This window comes from Amborella trichopoda, chromosome 7 (assembly GCF_054954075.1).
Source record: "Amborella trichopoda isolate Santa Cruz 75 chromosome 7, AtrichopodaSantaCruz75HAP2 v2.0, whole genome shotgun sequence".
NCBI classification, from domain to species: domain Eukaryota; kingdom Viridiplantae; phylum Streptophyta; class Magnoliopsida; order Amborellales; family Amborellaceae; genus Amborella; species Amborella trichopoda.
In genome coordinates this window covers 38,143,000-38,168,080 of record NC_142342.1, presented here as the reverse complement: position 1 = coordinate 38,168,080, position 25,081 = coordinate 38,143,000, and the positions used below count along the sequence as shown (strand labels likewise).

At 35.3% G+C, this 25,081-nt stretch overlaps 2 protein-coding genes and 1 non-coding gene across 9 annotated transcripts; 2 read left to right on the top strand and 1 right to left on the bottom strand.

Annotated features, from left to right (window-relative positions):
• Positions 1-3,661: 3,661 nt before the first annotated feature.
• LOC18422955 (Helicase protein with RING/U-box domain-containing protein) lies at positions 3,662-12,225 on the bottom strand. Of its 5 annotated transcripts, none has more exons than XM_088872956.1 (20): positions 11,300-12,219; positions 10,330-10,463; positions 9,943-10,078; positions 9,746-9,799; positions 9,453-9,599; positions 9,181-9,332; positions 8,975-9,059; positions 8,337-8,576; positions 8,118-8,198; positions 7,755-7,898; positions 7,417-7,569; positions 7,250-7,317; positions 6,997-7,119; positions 6,809-6,908; positions 6,562-6,674; positions 5,886-6,128; positions 5,274-5,592; positions 4,469-4,544; positions 4,196-4,294; positions 3,662-4,067 (listed from the first exon to the last, which is right to left on the bottom strand). In XM_088872956.1, the coding sequence occupies exons 1-19, from the start codon at positions 12,068-12,070 to the stop codon at positions 4,197-4,199; spliced, it is 3,237 nt and encodes a 1,078-aa protein (XP_088729082.1). In that variant the 5' UTR covers positions 12,071-12,219; the 3' UTR covers positions 3,662-4,067; position 4,196. The 5 variants fall into 5 exon arrangements, with proteins under 5 accessions (XP_088729082.1, XP_020524779.1, XP_088729083.1 ...); XM_020669120.2 differs by having other exon boundaries at positions 4,473-4,544; XM_088872957.1 differs by lacking the exon at positions 8,118-8,198 and having other exon boundaries at positions 11,300-12,225.
• An 8,767-nt stretch (positions 12,226-20,992) lies between these two features.
• LOC18422956 (peptidyl-prolyl cis-trans isomerase CYP19-3) lies at positions 20,993-24,088 on the top strand. Of its 3 annotated transcripts, XM_020672172.2 has the most exons (3): positions 20,993-21,096; positions 21,487-21,573; positions 23,401-24,088. In XM_020672172.2, the coding sequence occupies exon 3, from the start codon at positions 23,410-23,412 to the stop codon at positions 23,929-23,931; it is 522 nt and encodes a 173-aa protein (XP_020527831.1). In that variant the 5' UTR covers positions 20,993-21,096; positions 21,487-21,573; positions 23,401-23,409; the 3' UTR covers positions 23,932-24,088. The 3 variants fall into 3 exon arrangements, with proteins under 3 accessions (XP_020527831.1, XP_006827506.1, XP_020527817.1); XM_006827443.4 differs by lacking the exon at positions 21,487-21,573; XM_020672158.2 differs by lacking the exons at positions 20,993-21,096; positions 21,487-21,573 and adding an exon at positions 23,064-23,203.
• LOC148781402 (small nucleolar RNA snoR83) lies at positions 21,480-21,603 on the top strand. Its single transcript, XR_016060043.1, has one exon. It is a non-coding gene; the product is annotated as a small nucleolar RNA snoR83 (small nucleolar RNA).
• Positions 24,089-25,081: the final 993 nt, after the last annotated feature.

The following is a 25,081-nucleotide window of genomic DNA, read 5'->3' as shown; positions in this document are numbered from 1 at the left end:
CTGGTGCATAGGGTTAGTCTCTCACACATGGACACGTTTCACCATCATGGGACATGCCGTGTGATGATATAACGATGAGGTTTTAGCCATGTCTCTTAAAGCTATTCATCATACGCAAGGGTCACACAACCCCTCAGCTCTCATTTGAACATATTCTAACCTCATCAATAACTAACGCACTAAACCCTTCTCGGTAGATCCATATGCCCAGGTATTTTGGGTTTTTTCAAAACTCAGCTAGCCTAGCACTTCTAGCCTAGCCCGAGTATCGGCAAATAGCATTTGTCTAGTATAGTCTACACGAGGACCACACTCTCACTAAGTTTATGTTTCACTATATGAAATGCTTATACAAGCTCTCATAAGGCCTTTAAAAGCTACATAAACCCAACAAATGAAAGAGATGACAGGTTTTTCCTGCTGCCTCTTTATGTGTTTTATATGATATTAGAACAACAACTAACCTGTTCCATTTACTTATTGGGTTTGTTTTATCTGAGATCAATTATTCTTTGATTGGTTCCTTCGTGTCGGTTCTTCTCTTTTTTTTTCATTCTTAGATCACTATTTTTTTCGGCAAATCGGAGTTTCATCGAGGGATGCAGTTTTTTTCTCCGGTGAATCAGATATCCTTGATCGCGATTGTTCTTGTCTCTTCCTCTTGGCCAATCAGGTTCCTTTGCTAGCTTCCTTCTCTCATAAATCGTCTTTTTTTTTATTTCAATAGTCAATATTCTCCCTTCAATTGGCATCCTCATCTCTCCCTCCATTACTTTCACGTCTTTGTCTTCTCATGTCTTCTTCCATTATTTTCTTCTGACCTCCATTATTGACTTCTCTCACCTCCAATAATCATCTTCATGTTGTCATCACCCCATAAGCACCGATCCACTAATATTGATGATCATTATTTTATAGTTCTCATTCGCCCATTGAATTGGAACTTATTGATGGTTCTTATTTTTCGGTCATTTATTAAGATTTTTTGTCATCAACTAATTAAAAAAACTTATTGATGGTTCTTATTTTTCTGTCATTTATTAAGATTTTGTGTTATCAACTAATTAAAAAAAAATTACTCTTGTGCACTCGAGTTGATCTCTTTGCTCTGACTTTCAACAAATGTCTTATTTTTTTGAGAAAATTACATAAATATCCGTTATACTTTGTGTTATTATAGATTTATCAAATAGTTTCCGCCATTACATGTATGTTCGTTTTTTATCTTCTATAACGTAATTTTTAAAAAAAAACGACTTTACTCCTTTTCGGATGTTGAACAATCAAATTGGAGGGTTTTTCGGATATTTAACATCCGAAAATAGGTCGAAAGTTTAACATTAATATTCCCATCTTCGGGTGTTAAACATTTGAATTGAAGGGTTATGTCGATACATTGTATTCCTTGTAAAAATGGTTTTGGATGTTGGAAGAACGAAAATATCATTTTTTCTGATGTTAAACATCCGGAAATGGTTTCGGATGTTAGATATTCGAAAATATTATATTTTCGGATGTTCATCATCTAACAATGACTGTGAAATTCCATAGACTTTCTGAAAATTCAAAGTCATATTTTCGGATGTCCAACATCCGAAACCATTTTCGAAAAACCATTCAATTCGAATATTCAAAACCCAAAAATGGGAATGTGAACGTTAAACTTTCATTCTATTTTTTAATGTTGAACATCCGAAAAACCCTCCAATTCGATTATTCAACATCTGAAAAAGGGTAAAATCGTTTTTTTAAAAAAATTGTATTATAAAAGGTAAAAAACAGCTATACATGTAATAACATAAATTATTTGGTACATCTGTTATAATGCAAGGTATAACGGATATGTATGTAATTTTTCTTTTTTTTTTCCAACAAAAAGCCACCACAGTTTTTGAAATCCCAATTGTTTTCATAAATGTTCGAAAGCAAAAATCAATCAATAATTATCAAGCCTGGGTTTTGATCCTAGATTGAGTTTTCTTTTATTGAGATTGAGGGTGCGCACACCATTTATATATGGTTTTGTTGGATGCATTTTTAATCATGATACAAGATTTACACTCTTAAAAATATACATATAAGCCCATAAGTATAATGCAGGGAATAAGCATTAAACAAGCGTCAGATCCATATAACTTAACAGACAATGGGTCACTATATAAACCCAATAGATATGATTCTTGAAAAATATCTGTGGGGCATACTCCCAATTTAATAGTGGAGTATGATCCATTTAATACTCATCATGTGAGGGCCCCTATATGCCTTACGAATCCTAGTCATCGATCGATTCATATATTTTGGCTAAAGGCTATATAGGAGTGTTTAAGGACCCCAAAACTTGGGGATGTAACCCCCGAATCCATGACAAAAAAAAACTCAAGTTTTAACAAAAAAAAATGTTTCATACGGTTAGAACTATGTAGATTGAAACTCAGAATTTTATTTTTTTTTAATTACTCATCTAGTCTAACAATTATAAAATAAATTCTAAAACTTGAAATTCAATAATGGACATAATTTTTATGTGGGCTTAACTTCTACCATTCAACTTAATTGAACGGTGTATATTGTAAGGTATCCCTACAATCTCACCCATCCAACTAAGTTGAACATTGGAGAGTTCATGCAAGCTAGCAGCTGCATGAAATAATTTACCTTTAACAAATCCTACTATTTCTGTCTATAACCCTAGGAAATAGATCTATAATATACTCTCATAAGAGCCCACCGTGCAACCTCACTTCGAAATACCCAAAATTTGCAGTATTTTTAAGGGAGAGCGTACTGTACATCTACAACCATATATATATCATCTACATCTCTTATCTCCCAACCGTCAAATCTAAATGAACAACTGAAATGACCCCAATTACAATACCATACCTAAGCATTATTTTATTTTAATTTTTTATATAAATAATATTGACACCTAATTTGTGGCATCCATTCCTCTTTTAAGCTCACACCACCAAAAAATATAAAAAAATTGTCTAGATAAAATGAAATAACCAAAATTTCACCAAAAGATTCAAGGGTATTTTGATAATTTTATTTTTAAATATATGCTTTAAATGTACTCATTGAGATGATGACATCCACCAAATTTCATATTCATATAATTTATAAAAAAAAAAATTTAAAATACTCTAAGATTCTAAATTTAAATAAAAGATTGTATACAATGGGACTATTTATCTTTGATACAAAGTGGTCACAATTACTTACAACCCATCCGATGTAAAATTTGATAGTTTGGATGTGTCACAAAATTTGAAAAAATTTCTTTTAAAGTTGGAGCTTAATCAATAGAATAATTACAGCCTAATCTCACATCCAACAGCCAAAATTAATGTAACCATCTTGCACCGAAGATAAATGGTCTTATTCTATACTCTTTTAAACCAAAATGATCAAAAACTCACCTCGTGACATTATGACTAAACCCATCACATAGCTGGCTAAAAGATGAGAGATGTAAATAAAATATATAGGGGTGGAGACATATAGTGAACTTTCCCTAAAGCTTCATTTTCAATATCTGGGAGAAAATAAATTTGAAAGTATTTCAAGTCCTCAATACGATCTCCATAATGCTTATTTGTTTGCTTCGCCAAATGCTTTTTCATTAAAAAAATTAAATTAGGCACAAATAAGCGCATTGCGATCACGTAGTCCTCCAATTTTACTTTGAAAAAATACAACAAAATTGCATCAAAGAACCCGAGTGTTACTTCCCTTTGCATGTACAACCGAGAGAGAAAGATATGTACAAAAACTTCCTATGATTTCTTTGCTATTTACCCTCTCACCTTAAATCCGGAAGGCATGAGGATGAGGATGGGACAAAAAGATACAAAAAAAAATAGGAATATATATATATATAGAGAGAGAGGGGAAAAGGGGACAGAGAGAGGGGAAAAGGGGGGAGAGAGTGTGTGTGTTTATCTGAAGAGCATTTTGAGCTCTTCAATCCTGGCACTTCTGACTTCCCCATCGGTGAGAGCCCCTTCTATCATCCTTTGCTTCCTTGCTTGAACCTGCTGCATCCTCTCCTCCACGGTCCCCTGTCAATTTTTCATTTTATTTTCAAACCCAATTTACAAAGTCTCAAACTTGTACAAGCTAAAAAATTTAGAATTTTAGCTGATCCCAAATAATTGAGATTAAGGTTAAATGGTAATGTGAGAGATACCTTAACAACAAAACGTTTGACCAAAACCTTTTGCTTCTGTCCTATCCGATGTATTCGCATGATGGCCTGCTCTTCTACAGCAGGATTCCACCATGGATCCTGTGAGAGAGAGAGAGAGAGAGAAGAAAAAGTGATAATTAGTAAACGTAGCTAAGGAGTGCAAAAGCACCATATTCTAGAAGAGATGTAGAGAGAATGAGAGATTAAAAACAAAAGATGATGACAATATTACAGTAGACAGAGGAGACCATGACGTCTTAGAGGCCAACATACCCACCATTAGAAAAACTTTTGATGCTGCAGTCAAATTCAGACCAACTCCACCAGCCTTCAGTGACATCAACAACACCTGAAAAGAAAAGGATTTCCAAAATTCCAAAAGAGCATAAACTTAGCAAAAAGTTAGTAATAAAAACAGGAGAGAAAGAGAGTGAGGATCAAACCAAACTCAGGACAGGCTGGAGTTTCATTACATTCCATGAGTGGGTGACTTGGTTTCATGAAATTCTTTGGGTGAGATGCTATTAATCTTGCTCAGACAAGTTTGTTCGCACGAAAGTTCTATCTGCTGGACTACGATTTTCCTATGTTTGTTTAATGGGAAAGTGGACACTGTACTGTAGCCACTTTTCATACCTATTTAGGTATAGAAGCATTTTCCCATGTGATGGAGCTTCCATCTTCAAAGCTCTTTATTGGTGTTTCAGAGAAAAAGATGTGGAGCTAAACTTACATCAGAGATAATGAGAGAGAGGGGGCTTGACTTACATTAGAGAGAGAATGAGAGAAACTATGACTAGAAAAGAAAAAACTTAGATTAGATAAACCAGGACCAAAACTTAGATTTAGATAAAAAACTTGAAAAGAGTTAAGACTTGAACTACATAAATAACTTTAATTAGGAGAAAACATCTCAACTTGAGAGAGAGATTAAGATAGAAAGAGTTGGAACTTAAATTAGAGAAAAGAATTTACATTAAAGAGTTAGAAGGAGTTGGAACTTAAATTAGAGAAAATAGCTCACATTAAAGAGAGTATAACAAGTTGGGAGAGGGAGAGAGGATTAATTACAACTTACAGTAGTACTCGAGGATTCATTGAATTCCTTGAGCACCCTTTCCCTCTGTTTCTGGCCAAGCTTCCCATCAAACCTCAGAAACCCAATGCCCTTCCTCTTCAATGGGATCTCAAGAAGGTCAAAAAATGACGTCCACTGGCTAAACACGATGCACTTCGTACTGTTGGATCGCTCGACCAAACAATGGAGAAGGGCCGAGATCTTACATGAATCGTTCCACTTGTTCTTTACATCCACTCGGAACCGACCCCCAGTTGGGCAAGCAATCAAATCAGCTCGGCTCAACACGCCCCGGCACACGGGGCAAGGGCCAGATACACTGTCAATTTGCATGAGTTTCTAGTAAGAGACTGATCAATATGGAGAGAGAGAGAGAGAGAGAGAGAACTTATGCGTGAAAAGAAATAAGTTCAATTCAAAGGAGAAGAGAGACAGACGAACTTATGCATGCAAAGAGAGTCAATTTTCAAGAGAGACAATCTGATGCATGCAAAGATATTCATTGCAGGGAAAAGGCAGAGTGTATTATGGTAAAATGAACACAAAAGAAAGATTAGGACCATCGTCATCCATAGAAATGATGGACAGTGATGGATAGAGGTCGAAGGTTACCAGAGGGCACGCCAGCTTGAGAGGAGGCACTCACGGCACATACGATGAGCACAAGGAGTAAGAACAGGGTCATCTGCTGACTTGAAGCATATGGGGCACTCTTCCTCTGCATCTCCTTTCTCAAATAGGCCCTTCACCACTGACTCCACATACACAGAGGAGGGTACTGAGCCACCATTTGTAGTGGTTGCAGTCATGAAGCGATCAGCAAGCTTGTTTAAGTCTGACAATTGGTCTCCACGGCTGTTTTCAGCCACCACAAATTATGTCGATATCAAATATATACATGCAGAGAAAGATTACCAATCCACTCTCTTTTTTAAAGGATACATTTAGAGAGAGACTGTCCCCTACACATCCTTTTCATAAGAAAGAGAGAGAGTACTCCCCACCCCCTTCAAAGGGGACAATGAAAGAAAAAAATATTCCAAGAGAGAGACTAACCCCACCTCTTCAAATAATACATTGAGAGACTCCCAACTTCAAAGCAGAGAGAGACTACCCCCACCTCCTCAAAGGAGATACTGAGAGCCCCACTTACTTCAAAGGAGAGAGTCTTGAAGTTGTCTTTATGTGATGAATCATAATCTTTGAACTCAAATGCGAATTTATTAACTCAAGAGAATAAGAATTCAGCTTGAGGAAGATGAGTACTTGCACTCGGGTTTTCACGCACCTCACAACAAGGAATGGGTGATTACAGCACTGTCTTAATCGCAGGAGAAGCTCGAGAATGTTTGCATAGTTGTGTAGGACTTTTCCCTGTGCGACGTATTGATCGAATTGCACCTATTTCTCACAGAATGTACAATGTTAGAAAGAGAGGGAGAGAGAGAGAGAGATCCCAGTAAGAATCCTTAAGAAACAAAACGGGGTTATAAAGAGAGATATAGAGTCATGGTAGGGAAACCACTCATGCCCACCTTGGATCTTTTAAACAGAGCTTCATAGAAATCACGCTCAGCTTCAGATTGCTCGCACTCCACTGTCTCAATCTCAACCGGTGGAAGAAAAAGGATGGGCCTGCAATTTTAAGTAAGATTCACAATTAAATAATAAAAATTGATATTTCCAAGTTAAGGAAAAAAAGGAAAATTAAAGAAAATCACACCTTCCATCTTTATCAGTACTGTCCTTTGTTCTCCTCAGCATTAATGGCCTCAAAATAGCTTTAACAAGTTTCAAACCTCTTTCATCACCATTCTCATAAGGCTTCTGAATCAGTTTGTGCCACCTAAATATAATTTGCCAAAATGAAAAAGGTGCTTTTCTTCATCTCTGTACCAAATTGATTCTGGCTGAAAGTTTTCAAAGTAGAGAGAGAGAGAGAGAGAGAGAGAGAGCAAGCACGAGAGAGAGTTCACCAGGCCCAATTGCACCAGGGTTGAACATGCAAGAAGCAAAGAAGGCTGTAAAGATCCTCCAACTTATTCTGCAACAAATTATCATGCCACAAAAAGTCACCCATCAATGAAATCTCTCTTTCTCTTTCTCTCGCACACACACTAGTAGCTCAGGAACTACGATCAACCTGAAGAGGGGTTCCTGTAAGGCACCATCGACACTCTGAAACAAGTGCAAATGCTGCCAACGCTTGCTGAGAACTTGAGGACTTGATGGTATGTGCTTCATCTAATACCACCCTGAACCACTCTACTCTATGAAAAACACTTCCTTCAGATTCCTACAAAACAGAAAATTACATTGAACTGCTGTTAGAAGGAGAAATATGTTGCAAATCTGCAATGGAGAAAATGTTAGAGACAGAGGGGCGGGGGGAGAAAGAGAGACGGAGAGATCTTCATATATGTCAAGGAAACCTTAGAACAGTCATGGTGGAGATTTGTAAACAAGTCAAAGGATGCTTACTGATTTGTATGCTGAAGACAAGACTCCATATGTGGTTAACACCACATTATGATCTAGTATTACATTTAAGTCTCTCGTTTTGTCATGGCCATAGAGCACAAAGACTGACAACGACCCCAGCTCAGAGTGGGCTTCTAGTTCGTCCTGCATTCAATTGCAGTTTTACATTAAAAAGTTTGCATAATTGTACACAAGCACATTACTAATCAAATGATCATATGCATGTAATGACATATACACAAACATCACAAAACATACTGGGTTTTCAATTAGAAAAATTATGTTATAATGCAACGAAATAGGAGAATTGGATCGTCACTATCCGTTGAAATGATAAAACGTTATGGAGATGGCAGAACTGACCATTGGAGTAATGGCCCATTTTTGTGAGTACCACTTTGCATCACTCTGCATCATTTCAATGGACAGTGATGGTTCAACGGGCTGCTGATTTCCATGGGCCAATGGATTGTCATACTTTTCCATTTGTTTGAACATAGTCGTGTTTACTCAAAGCATAAAACCATGAAGGTATTTTGCTGGAAAATGGCAATATTACTGGGATATGAGAGAATTAGTCACCTTCCACTGTCCTAACAATGCCATGGGGCAAACAATAAGAGTGCCACCACCCTTGCGGAGTGGGGTTTCTCTTGTTGATTTTCCCTTTTCCACTTCGCCCCTTATTCCCCCGATTTTCTTCATTTCATGCTCATTTCCAAGAGCTTCTTTTTGGTTATCTAGGTTCCCCCTACCAGGGTTTCCAAGTATGAGGGCAATCGTCATCACAGTCTTCCCAAGCCCCATCGCATCTGCTAATATCTTCACAACACATTTTTTATAGTCAGATGACTAACAAGAGGAAATGCAGAACATTAAGAGAATTTAGAGAAAACTCTTTCCCTCTCAGGAATATTTTCTTATTTAGGGCGTTCTCAAACAAATTAATATCATCTATTACTCAGTTACTAACAGAAAACTAATTCTCTCAAACTGACATGATCCACACGCACACGGGCACACACACACACACATGCACACACGCACACACAGGCGGACATCCTAACTTCAGAAGAACCAGGTGTAAAATCTTAACTTCAGAAACACCCATTATTTAAATCAAAGTTGACCCACGGAAGAATTTATGAAGCCCTAATTGTGAAACATTAAAAGTGATTTATTTCAAATGGATAACAAATTGTGTCATATATGAAGCATACCCCTCCTCTGGCTATCCGCAGTGCACTGGGAAAGTGTGTAGTGGCCTCCCCAGAGAACACATTCACATACACCGCTGAAGCCCTCCTGTCATATTCAAATGTGTAATAAGCCAAACAAAAGCATGTTTCAAATAATACGAGGCTTTTAATTCATCTAATAAAAAGAAAGGAAAAAAAAAAGGATCAAGCTTTGGCAAAAGCCATACTTATCATTAATTTGGTATGCTTCCCAGCAAGGATGAAGTGTTTTTGCTGCTTTCTCCGCATCAATGCCTTTTTCCAATTCAGACATCCAGTAAAGAGCTTGCTTCTGGTATGGCTTCAATATGCATTTTAGTGTGCTTGGAGGATCCCTTTCCTGCAAAATTTTGTGATATTAGTATCAGAAAGACATTATAAATAAATGGCTAGTCTTTTACGAACTGATTTTCATAGAAACCTCAAGAAAATAGAGAAAGATAAAGATAGTAACTAGTACCTCCAAGTTATATATATCTGCAGCTCCAATGAGCTTAGACATGACAGAATCAGATAAGGCCTGTTCTTGATTGTTTCCTTCTAATGGTGTAATCCCACTTATGCGCTTTAAAGGTGGCATTAACAGAGCAGATTCATCGGAACCATCCTATTTTTGCACCACAAGTCCAGAGAAATCAGGTGCTTTGGTTTAATTTCCAATTGAAAAATGAGCTATGAAGTGACAGCTTGCAGAGATATCATAGCAGTTTCAGCCCCTACAAAGTGAATTTTTGAAAAAAAGCTTTTAAGGACCTGTAGATTCAATGAACGTTTTCTCTTATTAAGCTCCTCAGGGGTAAATTCTGCCTGTAGATTGAGAACCAAGAAAAGCATGATCACCACTACAATACAAAATATAAAGAAACTCCTGAAACTGAGAAAATACAATGCAATTCAACAAAAATATAAACAAGTAAAATTAAACAAGGGAAAAGGACTCATGGAGTCACCTTTTGAAATGGTTTGATCTTCAGCAATTTAAACAGAGTGGGAACTGGATGCACGGTGGAATCCAATTTCGAGGGAACAGTCAGTTCCCATAAACCTTTATCACCCTTGGTGAAAACTGACTTATGGATATAGAGACTGCACCAAGAATACCAAAAATTTCATTTCTTTTTGACAAAAAACAAAAACTAATGAGAACCTGATTATAGCACTGCTTGAATAAATTAAATTTTCATTAATTGACACATATGATGAAAAGCAACTAATTTGAATCTTAGTTTGAAACTTACATGTTAAAAAGTAGGAAAAAAAAGATTTAGTTCAAAAGGCTGGTAAAAGTCAATACAGAGAAATAAATGCCGAAAACAACAGAAAGGACTAATGCTTACCCGATGTATAATAGAATTTCTTGCATCATGCAAAGCTCCTCTGGGGCAGATATGCAACGGCCGTGAATTTTTACTTTGGATGAGTTTATGAGAGGAATTAAACACCTTGTCCATTCTGTTGGAAGCCTGCCAATCTGAGAGGGTAAATATAAAGAAACTAAATTAATCATTGACTTAACTGAGTGTGCATAAGATAAACTTCTCCAAAACATTAATACTAGGTTTGAACTTTGAAGTTTTAAGTTTCAGTATCCCTTTTTGTCCCATAAATAATGAGGCATTTGGGAAGAGAACCATTGGAAAGGAAAAACTCAAATTGCAAAGGAAGCAAAGCAATACAATGCCTAATAAAACAAAGTGGTACATAAGTCAAAATGCTCTTATTATGTTCATCTATGAGCCATATACAGGCACCACATCAACGAGGTTAAATTTGTTGCTTGAACTGGCAAGAAAGAAATTACCCTAGTTCTTTTTTTTCAATTTGAAGTAAGTTATTCCTCTAGCTTTATTGATGTTGGGTCATAAATGAGGTTTGACAACCAATAAAACGTAAACACTTAATCCAGAAGTTTAACTTTTGTTTAACCATTTATTTGGGAATGTCTACAATTCAATCCAATTGTTTTTAAATTTTCCTTGTTGAATTGGAGAACAATCGAAACAGTAAATCAACAAAAGCAACACATAATACTTTACATTGCATTAACTGCTGAGCCCAGAACATGGTCTCTATATCAAAGAAGTTATAACAACTTACTGAACCCCCATAAAAGTACTCCCTGGTGTATAATTACACAGATGCTTCATTTTTGCCTGGATAATCGCGTAGTAGTGGAAAAGCATACCATAAACCCATGGACTATGAAAAACAAGAGTCCCTCAAGTCATTGTCATTCTCTAACATGGCGATGGAGCAAAGAAACATGGAAGGAGTATCAAAATGTGAAAAGACAGAGATCAAGCTCACCTCCCCTGACCTCTTCGTTGAAAACCTCACAATCTCAGAGCAGGCAGCAGCGGCCTTCCAACTCGCCCCCTGTCTCACAATCGCCCCCCTTTTCCTATCTTTTGGAAAGTCAAAATCTACAATCTCATTCACCTCGAGCCTCCTCCCTTTACAAGTTGAAAGACCACTCAACACTGTTCCCCCCACAAGAAACCAGTCTTTCTCTACTGGAAAATCACCTAACTCAGCCGGGGTTCCACCATTTCCAGCCATTTCTTTGCCAGATTTTTTACCTGTTGCAGGATTCCAACCATCAGATCCATCCTCGATATAATGAATAGGATTTTTCGTCAAATCTTGATATTGGCTCAAATATTCATCTTTTGATTTGATATATGGATCATGAAATCCACCCAAATACCCATTTTCCAAACCCGCGTTTGGGAAATGAACATTTTCTGGCTCTATAAAACAGAAGTCCACAGAACCTTCACTTTTCACACTGAAACTTCCATTTTTTACCCCAAACTCTTCATTTTTCACCTTGAAGTCTTCATATTTCACTGGAACATCTTCTTGGGTGGGATTTTCTTGTGATTGTGGATCGCACTCAGCATAGATTCTGACGCCGGAATTTGTTTTTCTGACAGAGGATTTGGTGTCAAGGATGATATTAACAGCAGAGTGGGTGTCGCCTCTCGCGAGATGGAGGGCTTGGAAGATTTCGGGTTCGGATAAATGGGCGCCAAGGATCTCTCGAATGGATTCGACCTTCTCTCTAAGATCTTCCATGGATGAGTTTTGAGAGTTGCAGATCAAAGAAGGACTTTTAACCGGTGCTTCTTTTAAATTTTTAGCGGGAAGTGATGAGAGAAAGAGACGATGCTTCTTTTAGATTTTTAGCGGGAAATGATGAGAGAGAGAGAACTGTTGGGTTTCAAACAGGCTCATAAACTTAGAGAGAGAGATGGGTTTGAAGGACGCTTTGGGTGTTTTAAAGGGAAAAGGTTATGCAGAGCCGAGGCTTTAAACAATCAAATTTTAGCTTACCTCAAAAATTCCATTAGAATAGATTGTTTTTATATCTAAATATTCTCAAATTGATATTTCGACATCAAGATTCATCAACATGAGAAAAAAATAGATTTCAAGTTTTGGAAATAGTTCTTCGATTTTCAAGATTTCATAGATATGTTGATCTACACTATTTTTAAAGCTTTTAACTTTATAAATAAATATAAAAATATATTTTAAGGCTATCACAAAGATTTTCAATAGTGAAACGATATTTTTGGACACTATTTGAAGGTAGGATCTAATTTGATTGTTTAGAGTCTAAGCTCTATACAAACTGCACCCTTTTAAAAATTGGGTGCAGTTTGTATAGAACCAGGGCTCTAAACAATCCAAGTAAAGTTCACCTTCAAATAGTATCGAGAAAATGTGATTTTAATATTGAAAATATATGTGATAGCCATAAACTATATTTTCATCTTTAATCATAAAATTTAAAGCATCATAAATAGTGTAGATCGAGCAAAACCATGAAAACTTCGAAATCTTAAAAATTGACGATCCAAAAATGCGTTACAGCTATTTCCAAACATTAAATTCATTTTTTTCTCATGTAGATGCATCTTGATATCGAGATGATTAATTGGAGATATTTGGGCAACAAAACAACAGTGAAATTTTTGAGATGGGTTTTAATTTGATTGTATAGAGCCTCGGCTCTAAATAAATTTTAGAGAGAGAAGGGAAAGGGGTTGGCGGGGTGGAGGGCTTTTGGAAATAAATGGAAAGTTTAAATTTGGAGGGAGTCTCCATTGGTTGCCATAGGGAAAAGGGAAATGTTTTTCACTCTCTCCTCTAAAGTTTGAGAGGGAAATGCTTTTCCCCTCTCTGTCTTACTAAATTCGAGTGATGGAACCAATTTTTGGAGGGAGATAAAAATGTTTGCCAGAAGATACTCTACTCCGTTGAGAGTAGAATGTTCATTTACTCCCTCAAATAAAACCTTACTTAGAATTAATTTTAGGACTCAAAATTTAGAGATATAACCTCTTCAACTCATAGATTAATCTCAATAAATAAAAGCTCTTAATTGTACCATCTTTAGCACCTGAAGAAAAAGCAATGTCTCCAGATTAAATAGAGACCATTCAATTTTTAGAAGGTGTGATCTAAGTGTTTGGAAATTCAAATTTGAGTTTTTTTTAAGGAATAATCATCTAGTAATTCTTAAATGACTTCCGAAATTTCAGATTAGAAAAATACTCACAAGTAGATCTTCTAGACGAGGGAGTAGAACTAAACTATGCTCAATTATTCAGCCCCACAAGGAGAGTATTTCAACCTCAAGCACCTTGGCCTCTATTTTCTTTGAAAAATATCTATGGTAGTATCAATACAGGTTCAAGATCTCCCATAGGCGGATGAAGGCACCTATGTAATCAAATTTGTGCAACCAACCTTATTTAATCAAGGAGTGTGATTAAGAGAAATTTAACCAAGGATTGTGATTAAGAGATCTGCTGGTTGAATATAGTTATTATCCAAAATCACCCAACATAAGACAATCCTATATTTTATGTGGGATTGGAAATGATATTGATAAGTCTCCTAAAGAAAATAGAAATTCAACAAAAAGTATGACCATTTGGTAAATCTATTGATTTTAAGATATAGGGATTGTCTACAAAGAGACCATTTACCTTTTGTAAAAGGAGGTCACAATCATTCTTGTCCCTTAGGTTTCAAAATGGGTGATTGTAAGAGTGTCGTTGATTAGACAAAAAGTTTCAAAAAAAATTATCAGATTTCGTGACTCACATCAAGCCATCCAATTTGACATCAAATGAATGAGAATACTTGAGAGCACCTTGGACAAAAAGTAAATGGTCTATTTGCAGACAATCTTGAGATATATGTAACATCTATAGGTAGTTTCCTACTTAGTGTGGACTCTTAACTATATATATATATATATATATATATATATATATATATATATATATATATATATAGGATGAAAGATGAAAAAATATGTGTGCCCTACTTAATGTGGACTCCTAACTATATATATACATTTGGGATGAAAGATGAAAGAATATGCGTGCCCAATTTGGGTCGTCATATGAGAAAACTTGCTTCCTCTAGAGAGAGAGAGGCATAGGCCTCCCATAATCCTATGCATGAGAGGCAAGGCCTCCTCTTAGAGATAATAGAACTAGCAAGGCTTCATCTTAGAGATAATAGAACTTCTTATAGAGAGAAACACCACGATATACCTCATGTAGATTGAAAGGCAAGAAAAGCCTCCTCTTAGGGAGAATAGAGCTTCATATGGAGAGAAACACTACGATGTGCCTCTTATAGATTGAGATGCTGGTTTCTTGTAGAGAATTGGTTCTCATGACGATTTTGGGTGGGTGGTTTCCCCTTTTAGTGAGAGAAAGCTTCGGTCGCTTTTAATGGTCTATTTCTGGACAATAGTTTAGCTATGGAATATATGGAATAGAGACGATAAATTTGCTCGACTGGTTTTGTTGAGATTTGTAACTTTCATTAGCATAGTGGATTTCAATACTTGTTACCTCTCTTGGGGTGATCCATATAAATCTTTTTGTTCTTGTGGCATGTGTGTTTCATGCTTTATTTATTGTATCATGGCGCTTTTTCCTATTTTGTTTCTAACTGGATAAATACATGATCTTGGTGGGTTCTAACTTTTGAGATTCATGTTTCTATATCTAAAAGGGTTCTTAAAATCCTAACAATGCTGCCCCTTCTTAACTTCACCCAATGCTCTGGGTCAGAGTTTTATTTTGAATTGCTCAAGAATCCAATGTACTTTCTTCATTATGCAAAAAAAAGAAAGGACATGGACAAAAAAAATGACATTGTGGAAAAATCATGTACTTTCCTCATTGAACGCTTTTGTGGCAAAAGGATATTGTGAAAGTAGTCATTAGTTACTTCATCTCCTAGATGGAGTAAATAGGTATCAGTCGGGATCAAGCCTCTTTTTCTTAATTGATTGATTACAATGGCTATGTTATTGTTTAGACGCAATTCCAAGATTGACCAGACTACTTAAGAGTTCACTATATATGAGATCATATCGAAACTTAAATTTTAAAAGTCAGGAGAGGTGGGTTTCATAAAATTATGATATATGAGTAGATGAGCCTCAAAAGGCCTCCCATCTCACAAATTGTCGGTCAAGCCGACCTAGGTTTGGGTAAAATTTGAAATAGGACAAGATAAAAGGAAAACAAAAACAACAAACTTACAATGGAAATAAATAATGAAGAAAATGAAACAATCTTTGTAGCTGCCTAGAGTGCATGCATTATTGGGCCATTAAAAAGCTATCTATGATCTCATGCTCCATGATGAATGTGGACTGTGGACATGAGATAACAGCATGAAGCATTGCTCTCAGTCTGTTTGCTGCCACTTTAGCAATTGATTTATACATACCAGCTATCAGAGTAATAGGTTCTGCATTCTTCAAGGTCTCTGATACTCGACTGCCTTATTAATCCCTCCTACTTGACAAAACTATTGAAATATTGTAAAATCATTGCTCAAGGATATCCAAAAAGTATGAAAGAAGACTAAGGGTTATCCATCTCGTCCTAGGGCTTTGGGTCCTAAGGCAAACTCTTTGATCTCCTCTATAGTGAAAGCTTTTCAAGAGTAGCAAACATGCACCTCGAGGAGCCCTGAAAAATGTATCCTGTCGATGGCCACATCAGGTCTACTTTTGGATGTGAAAGCCTCGTAAAAATAGTCTACTATAGCTTGCTCTTTTAGATCCATGCCATCAACCTCCACCCTAGGTACACTAATCCCCGCGATGTTAGATCTCCTACACAAATTTGTAATAGTTTGGAAGCACTTTGTGTTGTTTTCTTTTTCTTTTTTTTGGAGGTAACTCAGTGGGAAATATAGGCCACTACCCTTTTTTAAAACTGTGAGTGGTTTTTAAAGGTGTCAGTAGGAATAGAAACAACAAAATGCAACAGCGTTATCCCTATCCTTGATCTCAGTTGCTAAAATCAGAAGATCTCCATCTCTAGAAGACCTTCCAACTCTGTTCTTAAATAGGCTTTTGTCGAATAGTCCCTCCTGAGATAGACCAAACCGCCTTCTTAACATCAATGTCAGGGATCCTTCTCATTAACAAATTGGTTATTTGTCATCCCATAATTGCAGCATTCTCTCACACTTGCCTCATAATTTTAAAAGCATGTTTATTTTGCAGCCAAAAGAGCTCAAATCTAAATGGGGCTTATGCAAACCATAAAGTTAGTATTACAGTCAATTATTTCTCTTTCTTTACTTGAAAGCTTGAGCATTCGAATATTACTATAACCTAATCGATATGCAACATCAACACCATGACTGAATTTATGTTGTTTGGTTTTTTTTTTTTTTTTTGTGTATGTTTGCATGAGGACACGATATTCTCATTTGACAATTTAGAATTTTAGAAGCTTCATGTGAACTTTTACTGTTTAATTATCGTCACAAAAGCACGTAATATATAATGCAGACGTGTTTGGTTTGAAAGGTTAATTTTAATATCGGTATTTACACTTCTAATGTACCCAATGCCAACATGTATCCGAGCATTTGTAAGTGTTACATGGGCACGGACATGAGTGCCATGTCTATGAGCGTGCAGAGGTGTCTACATCTTCAGCTATAGTTAGAGACGTTGGTTATTAATCAAATAATTTATGATATTTTGTTGAAAAGTTGATGGAACTGGCAATATTTGCCAAACAGTACTCAAGTTGAGAGATGGAGATAGGGTTGTCAAACAGGTGCACCCAGATCAGATATGATTGGGTCCTAGCTGGACCCATACCCGTGTTGGCTCCAGGCCATTAGATCCAACCCAACCCACTAGGTCGGGCCTGCCCTTTATCGAAATAAAAGAAAAATTAAATTTATTATAAATGTTCTATAATTATTTATAGAAAATCTTTTCAACTTCTACAGGCGAAAATGAACAATGATTTCGTCTACTCTTATCACCGTCCAAAGTTCATCGTACAGTCACAATTGTCTGGTAGTATTTCATTTTTTCATTTTTTTTCTACAAATTGGAATCACTTGAAATTTGGAGTATGTGTACATCCTAGTGAGGCACACCTAAAAAAAATATAAAAACAATAATTCACAGAAAATAAATTGACTAAACTATCTCCAAAACTTTTTAAAGGTATTTGGGTTAATTTTTTAATATAAAATATTGTTTTGATATTTTTTGTAGATTCACCTATTTTTGATAAACACATACTCCAAAATTTCAGGTCGTTCTGATTTGTAGAAAAAAATGAAAACTGAAATACCACCGGACAATCGTGACCGTGCAATAAACTTTGGACGGTGATGAGGGTAGGCGGAATCATTGTTCATTTTTTCCTACAGGCATTTTGTAGTATATTCCATTATTTATATATGTATATATATAGGGTGCGATTTATATAAAGCCTAGGTTCTAAATAATCAAATTAGAGTCTACCTTCAAATAGTGTCGCGAAATGTAGTTTCAATACTGAAAATATTTGTGATAGACTTAAAATATATTCTCATATTGATTTATAAAGTTTAAAGGTTAAAAAATAGTGTAAATCGATAGATCTATGAAAACTTGAAAATCTTAAAAATTGATGGTCAAAAAATGCATTACAAAATACATTATTTCCAAAACTTGAAATCCATTTTTTTCTCTTGTCCATGCATCTTGATGTAGAGATGATCGATTTGAGGATATTTGCGTATTAAAACAACCTCTTCGAGTGAATTTTTTGAGATAGGCTCACATTTGATTGTTTAGAGCCTCGGCTCTATATAAACTTTTACCATATATATATATATATATATATAGAAAAAGTTTATATAAGGATGCTACCTTATAATGTAGAACTACAGATGCCCCTAAAAAAATCCATCGGAAAAAGTAGTTTTAATGTTAAAAAATCTTTTGATTGATCATATCGACATCGCGATCTATGACTATGAAAAATAAAAAGATTTTAAGTCTGAGAAATAGTGCATTTTACTGCATATTGTCTACACCGTCTATTTTCAATATTTTCATATGTTATCTACTTGATTTTAACCATTTTTTAAATTTTAAATTTTATAATTAGATATAAAAATAGATTTTGAGATAATTCTAAGAACATTTTATATCAAAATTATATACCATGGTAAAATTGGAAGGTCCACCTTACCTCTACACCTACGGGATGCATCCATATGCAAATTGCACCCAACTACAAATAGTACCAAATTCACACCCATTAAGCCGTCACTTTTTGAACCCCTTGAGTACGGGTGGCAACGGTCGACCCGACTAGGTTTTTACCTAGGCCTAGGTCAGGTTCCAAGCATTTGGGTAGATCGATGTCCGTGGGAATGGAAACCTAAACAGGTAGCGGAGGCTTAAGTAATGCTACCACCACGACCTCAATCCCATTTCCAAGTGGTAAGTCAATGGGAAAAAAGTCTTAAGTCAATGAGAATTTGGACCCTTACCATTTTGGTGAGAATGAAATCATAGGCCCATAAAATATTACATTATTAGGTTTTTCTGATATTCACCAAAAAGTTAGTTCCAACTCCAAGCGAGAAACCTACGTCTTGGCTAACTGATTTGTTTATGAATCGGCTTCTCTCCAGACATGACTGAAAGAAACTTCAAGGGCATCATAACATCAATAATCTCCCTCCGAAACCCATCTAAGTTTCCAATGCACCATTTGTTTTTCTTCGGCTTGTATTAATAGCATTTTGAGAGTTCCCTTTCCCTATTAGAACAACACCCAAACGATGCTCCGCAAATAATTTCACACTTGCAATAACACTTTCAAGTCAGCCTTATTTTATTTATTTATTTATATTTATTTTTTATTTATTATTATTATTATTATTATTATTATTATTATTATTATTATCATTATTTTTACGTTAACTCAACTATCATTAAAAAGAGCAAAGCTCGGAATTACAATTGTTACAAAGTGAGCCTTGTTTGCATACACCACTCCACATGGCCCAGAAAATAGATATTAGCATAAAGCCTGACTGTAGAATCTCTAAGAAGATCACCCAACCCAACGGCATGAATTATTTGTAGCTTTAGAATTGTAACCCTTGTGATATCCTAAAGATTTATTTCCACCGTTAATTATAAAACTTAAAGCTCAAAAAATTGTATAGATTGAGTATGTCTAAACATTTGATAATATTAAAAATGGACTACATGGATAATACATTATAAGATGTACTATTTTCAAGAATTGGAACACTTTTTTTTTTTTTTTTTTCATATCCATACATTTTGAAGTTGAGATATATCAATTGAAGGGATTACAACATCTAAACAATATATTTTGATGGGTTTTTGGAATGTGACTTACTTCTACAGTTAACTTCCATAATATTTTTGCCACAGATAAGTGGGGGTAATTCCTATACAAACTTTGCCATAGATAAATGGGGTAATTTTTCACTTGATGCATTTTTCAAACTCTACTAATTTCCTCTGTCGACAGTAAAATCCTTACATGTCCTCAGCATTAACACCTGTATCCATCATCCGTTCTTAAGATCTGATGGCGGAGATTAACTATAGGATATTGATTACTGCGATTGCGACCGAGGTCAGATTTCATCCCCGCCGTGCATCACAGATCAAATAATGGATGCCCTGCATGTGTATATGGTTATTAGGGTTATTTGTTGTACTTCCCCATCATAAAAGTTTAATCTATGTTTTGTAAAAATTTACTTGGAGACCATCCTCCGACCAATTTTTCTTCCCAATATTACATAGGTGGGGAATTCACCTTTTTTTGATACTTTCTATTTTAGTTTAAAAAATTATATTTTTATTTTTTAAATTCTTCATTCATTTTTTAATGTGCTATTTGTTTTTATTTTTTAAAATAAATATCTCTATTACTTTTTAATATCTTGTTACCATTATTTTTTAAAATTAAAACAAATCCTCAATTTATTTATGGATATTGGGGAATCTTTTTTTTTAGATATTAAAAAATAAAGGGTGAGGTTTTTATAAGGTTACAACCTTAAACAATCCAGTTAAGGGGCACCTTAAAATTTTATCATAACAAGTAATTTTATTGTAAAAAATTCTTAGTATTATCTTAAAATCTAGTTTCATACCTAATTAGAAAATTTTAAATTTAAAAAATGGTTAAAATCAAGTAGATCTATAAATATATGAAAATCTTGAAAATGGACAGTCTAGATAATTGTTGTAAGATGCATTATTTTTGGAACTCAATTTTTGTTTTTTTTTTTTATATTCATACATCTCGATGTCAAGATGATTGACTAGAGTGTTTTTTCAACATTGAAACAACATTTCCGATATATTTTGGAGGTGCATATGTGATTCTACATTTTAAATTTGCAACCTTATATAAACTTTTCTTAAAAAAATAAATAGAGATTTTCGACCTATTCGATTTTGGAGATGTCAGACCCGGAAGGGGGGGGCGATGGGGGATGGTCTTTGAGTAAATGTTTGAAAAATATAGTTTGCACGTAAATTTGCTCCCACCTATTTATCATTGTGCAATCACACACGTGCCAATTCAGGCCTTCACAAATGAACCCAGGTCCCCCTCGGATATAAATTCCCACACCTAAACCCTAAACCCTAAATTCAACACAGTCCTTATTCATCATCTGTCTCTCTCTCAATCCCTTTATTCGGAACCATTCTTCAACCTCTCTCTTGTAGAAAGCAGGAATCAAAACCCTAGGTAACGATAGATTTGTCTATTCCTTGCCAATTTATGTAATTTATTGTGGTGATATTCATCAAGAACACACTCTCTATGCACATTCTCGTTCTTCAATCTCTCTATTACACTGTTTCTTTCCCTCTCTCCCTTAACGTTTTCTGCTTTATTCGATTAGAAGTGTTGTTTTTAGCATTGTTGGACAAATGCGGTAGGGATCTGATTTCATTTTACTGTTTTCGTTTTTTTTGGTTAGTTCTTTCTTCTCTATGTGGAGATTAAAATTTAATGTGCCATTTTCGAGCTTTCGATTCTTTTACGACGTTGTTAACAATGGGCGCTATAGTATTTTACTTTTTTCTTAAAATTTTATTGAAAATTTACTGTGGAAATATGCCTTCATAATCCCAGATAAACTTGCCAGAGTGTTTGTCTGATTCATGGGAGGCAAAGATCGACTGTGGAAGCTTCGCTGACAATGCCTTGTTTCTTGTAGAGGTGTTTCTGATAGTAGCTTACCATACACACAGCCATCAGTCTTTCATATTACCATGAAAAATTAAATATTGTGTTAAATGCCTTAGAAAAAATATCCATGCATATCCTTCTAAGTATTCGCGAGATCAATGTCAGCTAGATCAGTGCCTAGCATTGAGCTAGGCATCACATTATGTGTTTTAGCTCAAACACTACCTCTTGTCTCTCAAACTCAAGTACTCTCTTAACAGATTTGTCTCACTGGATTTTATGATTTTTTTGTTTTATTATTGTTTTACTACTCCTTCTCTGTTATTGGCTTTATACAAACATTCATATGAAAATGCAACCATAGAAAATGCAACCATAGGAATTTGTCATTGTTTTGTTCCTCTTACCTACCCCGCAACTCTGTTTAATGCAAATTTATTTTATAAAGATTAAATGTTTATTCTTCTTTAACACACAAAGTGGATGTGATTGACATTATTTTTTGTGCATTTTTGTTGTACCTCTGCTCCACTGAATTAACTTGGATCCTACAATTTATCCTGCAATTTTTGTTTAATGGAGAAGTATCAGTAATGAATTGTAAACCCCAATTTGAAGAAAAGAAAAATTCATTGCTTTTATTTTTCTTTTCAGCAAATTCATGTTATAGATGCAAAAAATAAGCACATATCGAAGGCTTATGGTTTAGATCTACTGGCCTTGAGCTCAAAACTTGTGCAATATTTGAAGTGTCACCCTTTAAAGAATTCCTATGGTATACTTCATGTTTTCATAAGGCTTCATGATGGATGACATAAATTTCATTTGTGTTATGTTAATTTGTTTTTGATGGGATGTGCTTTTTACATTTATTAATTTATTTCGTTTTACTGACACTTGACTAAGTTAATTTGGTTTTATCTATTATTTATGGAACTTCCATTAAAGTACTAGATCTTTTTTTTATTTTTTGTCTGTAAACATGTCTATACCAATTTATGACTGAAGAAACTCGATGCATCCTTTTTACACAAACTTCTGTTTTATTTTTTCTCTTTGATTTAACTTAGTAGTAGTTTGTTAGTTTTCTCAATTTACATGTCTAGTGTCACATGTAAGTGTGTATTTTCTCCCATTTAAATGTGTCCCATCTAGTAATGTTACTTATCCTGTTTGCTATATAGAAGCATATTATTAGTAAGATTGGAAATCATGCATTTAAAAAGTATTTGGTTTGGATCCACTTCAGTTCATTTTATGGTTCTGAAACTCAAGAGATAGTTGAAGGGATCTGGATCTTCCAGATGTGCAGGTAACATAACCATTGCTTTTTATTGTTCTAAATAAAGCAGTTAGCATTTTAGCCAGTGTTCTAAAATTCGTTCAAGTTCCCTTGGACTTGCCTGAGTTACTCAGACTCGGCAAGGTGCATAGTTGGAGCAGGAACAGGCCAAAATCGGCCAGTTCTTATATTTTAGTATTATCACTTGTATAAATTTGTCCAATGCAGACTCGGCCGAGTCGGTATGAACAACACCTGACTTGAGTTCAAGCCTTGTTTTTGAACATGGATGTTAGCTGTCAGAGCTGGGGTTCAAAAACTTGAACTGGGACCAGGACCAAGTCCAAGTGAAATCTGATTCTACTCCTCACTCCACAAGTTATTTTCTCTCTGAGACACATTTTTACTCTGATATTGAAGTGATCGTTGGCTCAGTCCTTGTTACTCCTTGATCCCATGCTTGGAGCTCTTATCAATCATCGATTATCCATTCCTTCTACTTAAATAATACCTTATAACCCTTCATCATCCTCAACAAAACAGATCTAACATGCCCCTTAAATTCAAATATGCAGGATCTCATCATGGCAAACCCAAAAGTATTTTTTGACATCCTGATTGGCAAAGCAAAAGCTGGTCGAGTAGTAATGGAACTCTTCTCAGACATCACCCCAAAAACTGCTGAAAACTTCCGTAGCCTATGCACTGGTGAAAAGGGCATTGGAAGGTCAGGCAAACCCCTCCACTACAAGGGCTCGACCTTTCACCGAATAATACCAGGCTTCATGTGTCAAGGAGGTGATTTCACAAGAGGAAATGGAACAGGTGGAGAGTCAATCTATGGCCTAAAATTCGAAGATGAAAACTTCAAAAAGAAGCATGTTGGACCTGGTGTTTTGTCAATGGCCAATTCTGGTGCGAATACAAATGGATCACAGTTTTTTATTTGTACTGCAAAGACCTCTTGGCTTGATGGGAGACATGTGGTTTTTGGACATGTGGTTGAGGGGTATAATGTGGTTGAGGCAATGGAGAAGGTTGGTTCCGAAGATGGGATGACTTCTTCGCCAGTCATGATCGAGGACTGTGGACAGGTGAATCCATGAGTTTTCATTGGTAGTGTAACATTTTTAATTTGCTTTAATGACAGATTTCCTTGGCTAATCCTTGATATATCTATCAATCTTCCCTGTACATGTTAACATTCGTGTATTATGTTCTTCGAGTTAGAAGTTTAATGGTGAATTTTGTTACAAATAAAAATAGACAGGGATTTTTCTATTGGGAATACTGTCTTTTGTAATAACAATTGTGAATGACTGAACAAAAATCTTGTATAAAATAAGGAAAATTGTTTCATGCGGGCTGGACCACATATATGGTGTAAAGCATCTATCTTAAAGATGGATACAAGTGGGTGTTCCATCTAAAAATAAACAATGGAAACTAACGGTCCAAATGTTTTTTTACTAGAATTATTAGTTTTACTTTTTAAAATTTATTTCTTTTTTCATGTTCATGATTTCCATGTTAGAGATTACATGTCCTTAAAATTAAGTCTTAAAATCCAGCTCAAAAATAGATTTTATTAATAGGCCCGCATTTATACGTATGCAGGCTTGGCTGCATAGAAACCGGGTTCATAAAATAATGGATAATTTAAATCATTGCCATTTCTATACACTGAAAGAAGATGCTCCATATTTCGTGAGGTTTTATTGACCTTTTTACTGCATTTGTTGGGAAAATTTAGTTTTTGCGGGTCACCCACATTTCTGGAATTTCTTAACTTGTGTAGGAAAATTCTTTCAAAAATTTCAGATCTGGCAATAGAAATTTAAGCTTTGTAGAATTATTCTTTCAATTTTTCAGCTCTGGCATTGCCTTTCTTTTTTTTGCACTTCTTCTTTTCTGCAAATTCTTAATAGATTCCGAAACTTGAGTTTTTTCCTTGGATATTGTCCAGCCGATGAACTCCTGCAAATGAAATATCTCGCTTGGGAATTTCTTTAATTCTTATTCTTTTACACTGCATTTTTCTACATTCATTCTTATTCTTTTTGCGTAAATTTTGTGTTTTTTTTATCTAATCAAACAGATTAATGGATTAGTAACATCTGTAAGCGAAGTAATAAGTAAAACAACTTGCCATATACGCATCTAAGAGATTAGACAAAAGGGTAGAGAGAGAGGGCATCGGAACATCGTCGGTGAACACATCATTGATTGCTTCAGATTTAGGCTTCCATTCTCATC

What these genes read in the sequence shown, in the direction of transcription:
- LOC18422955 (XM_020669120.2), bottom strand. Translation starts at nt 12,070, where the DNA reads ATGGAAGATCTTAGAGAGAAGGTCGAATCCATTCGAGAGATCCTTGGC. An exon ending in CAGATATATATAACTTGGAG is followed by an intron (nt 9,333 to 9,452) that starts GTACTAGTTACT and finishes AAAATTTTGCAG; the next exon opens with GAAAGGGATCCTCCAAGCAC. An exon ending in TGCGGATAGCCAGAGGAGGG is followed by an intron (nt 8,577 to 8,974) that starts GTATGCTTCATA and finishes TGTGTTGTGAAG; the next exon opens with ATATTAGCAGATGCGATGGG.
- LOC18422956 (XM_006827443.4), top strand. Translation starts at nt 23,410, where the DNA reads ATGGCAAACCCAAAAGTATTTTTTGACATCCTGATTGGCAAAGCAAAA.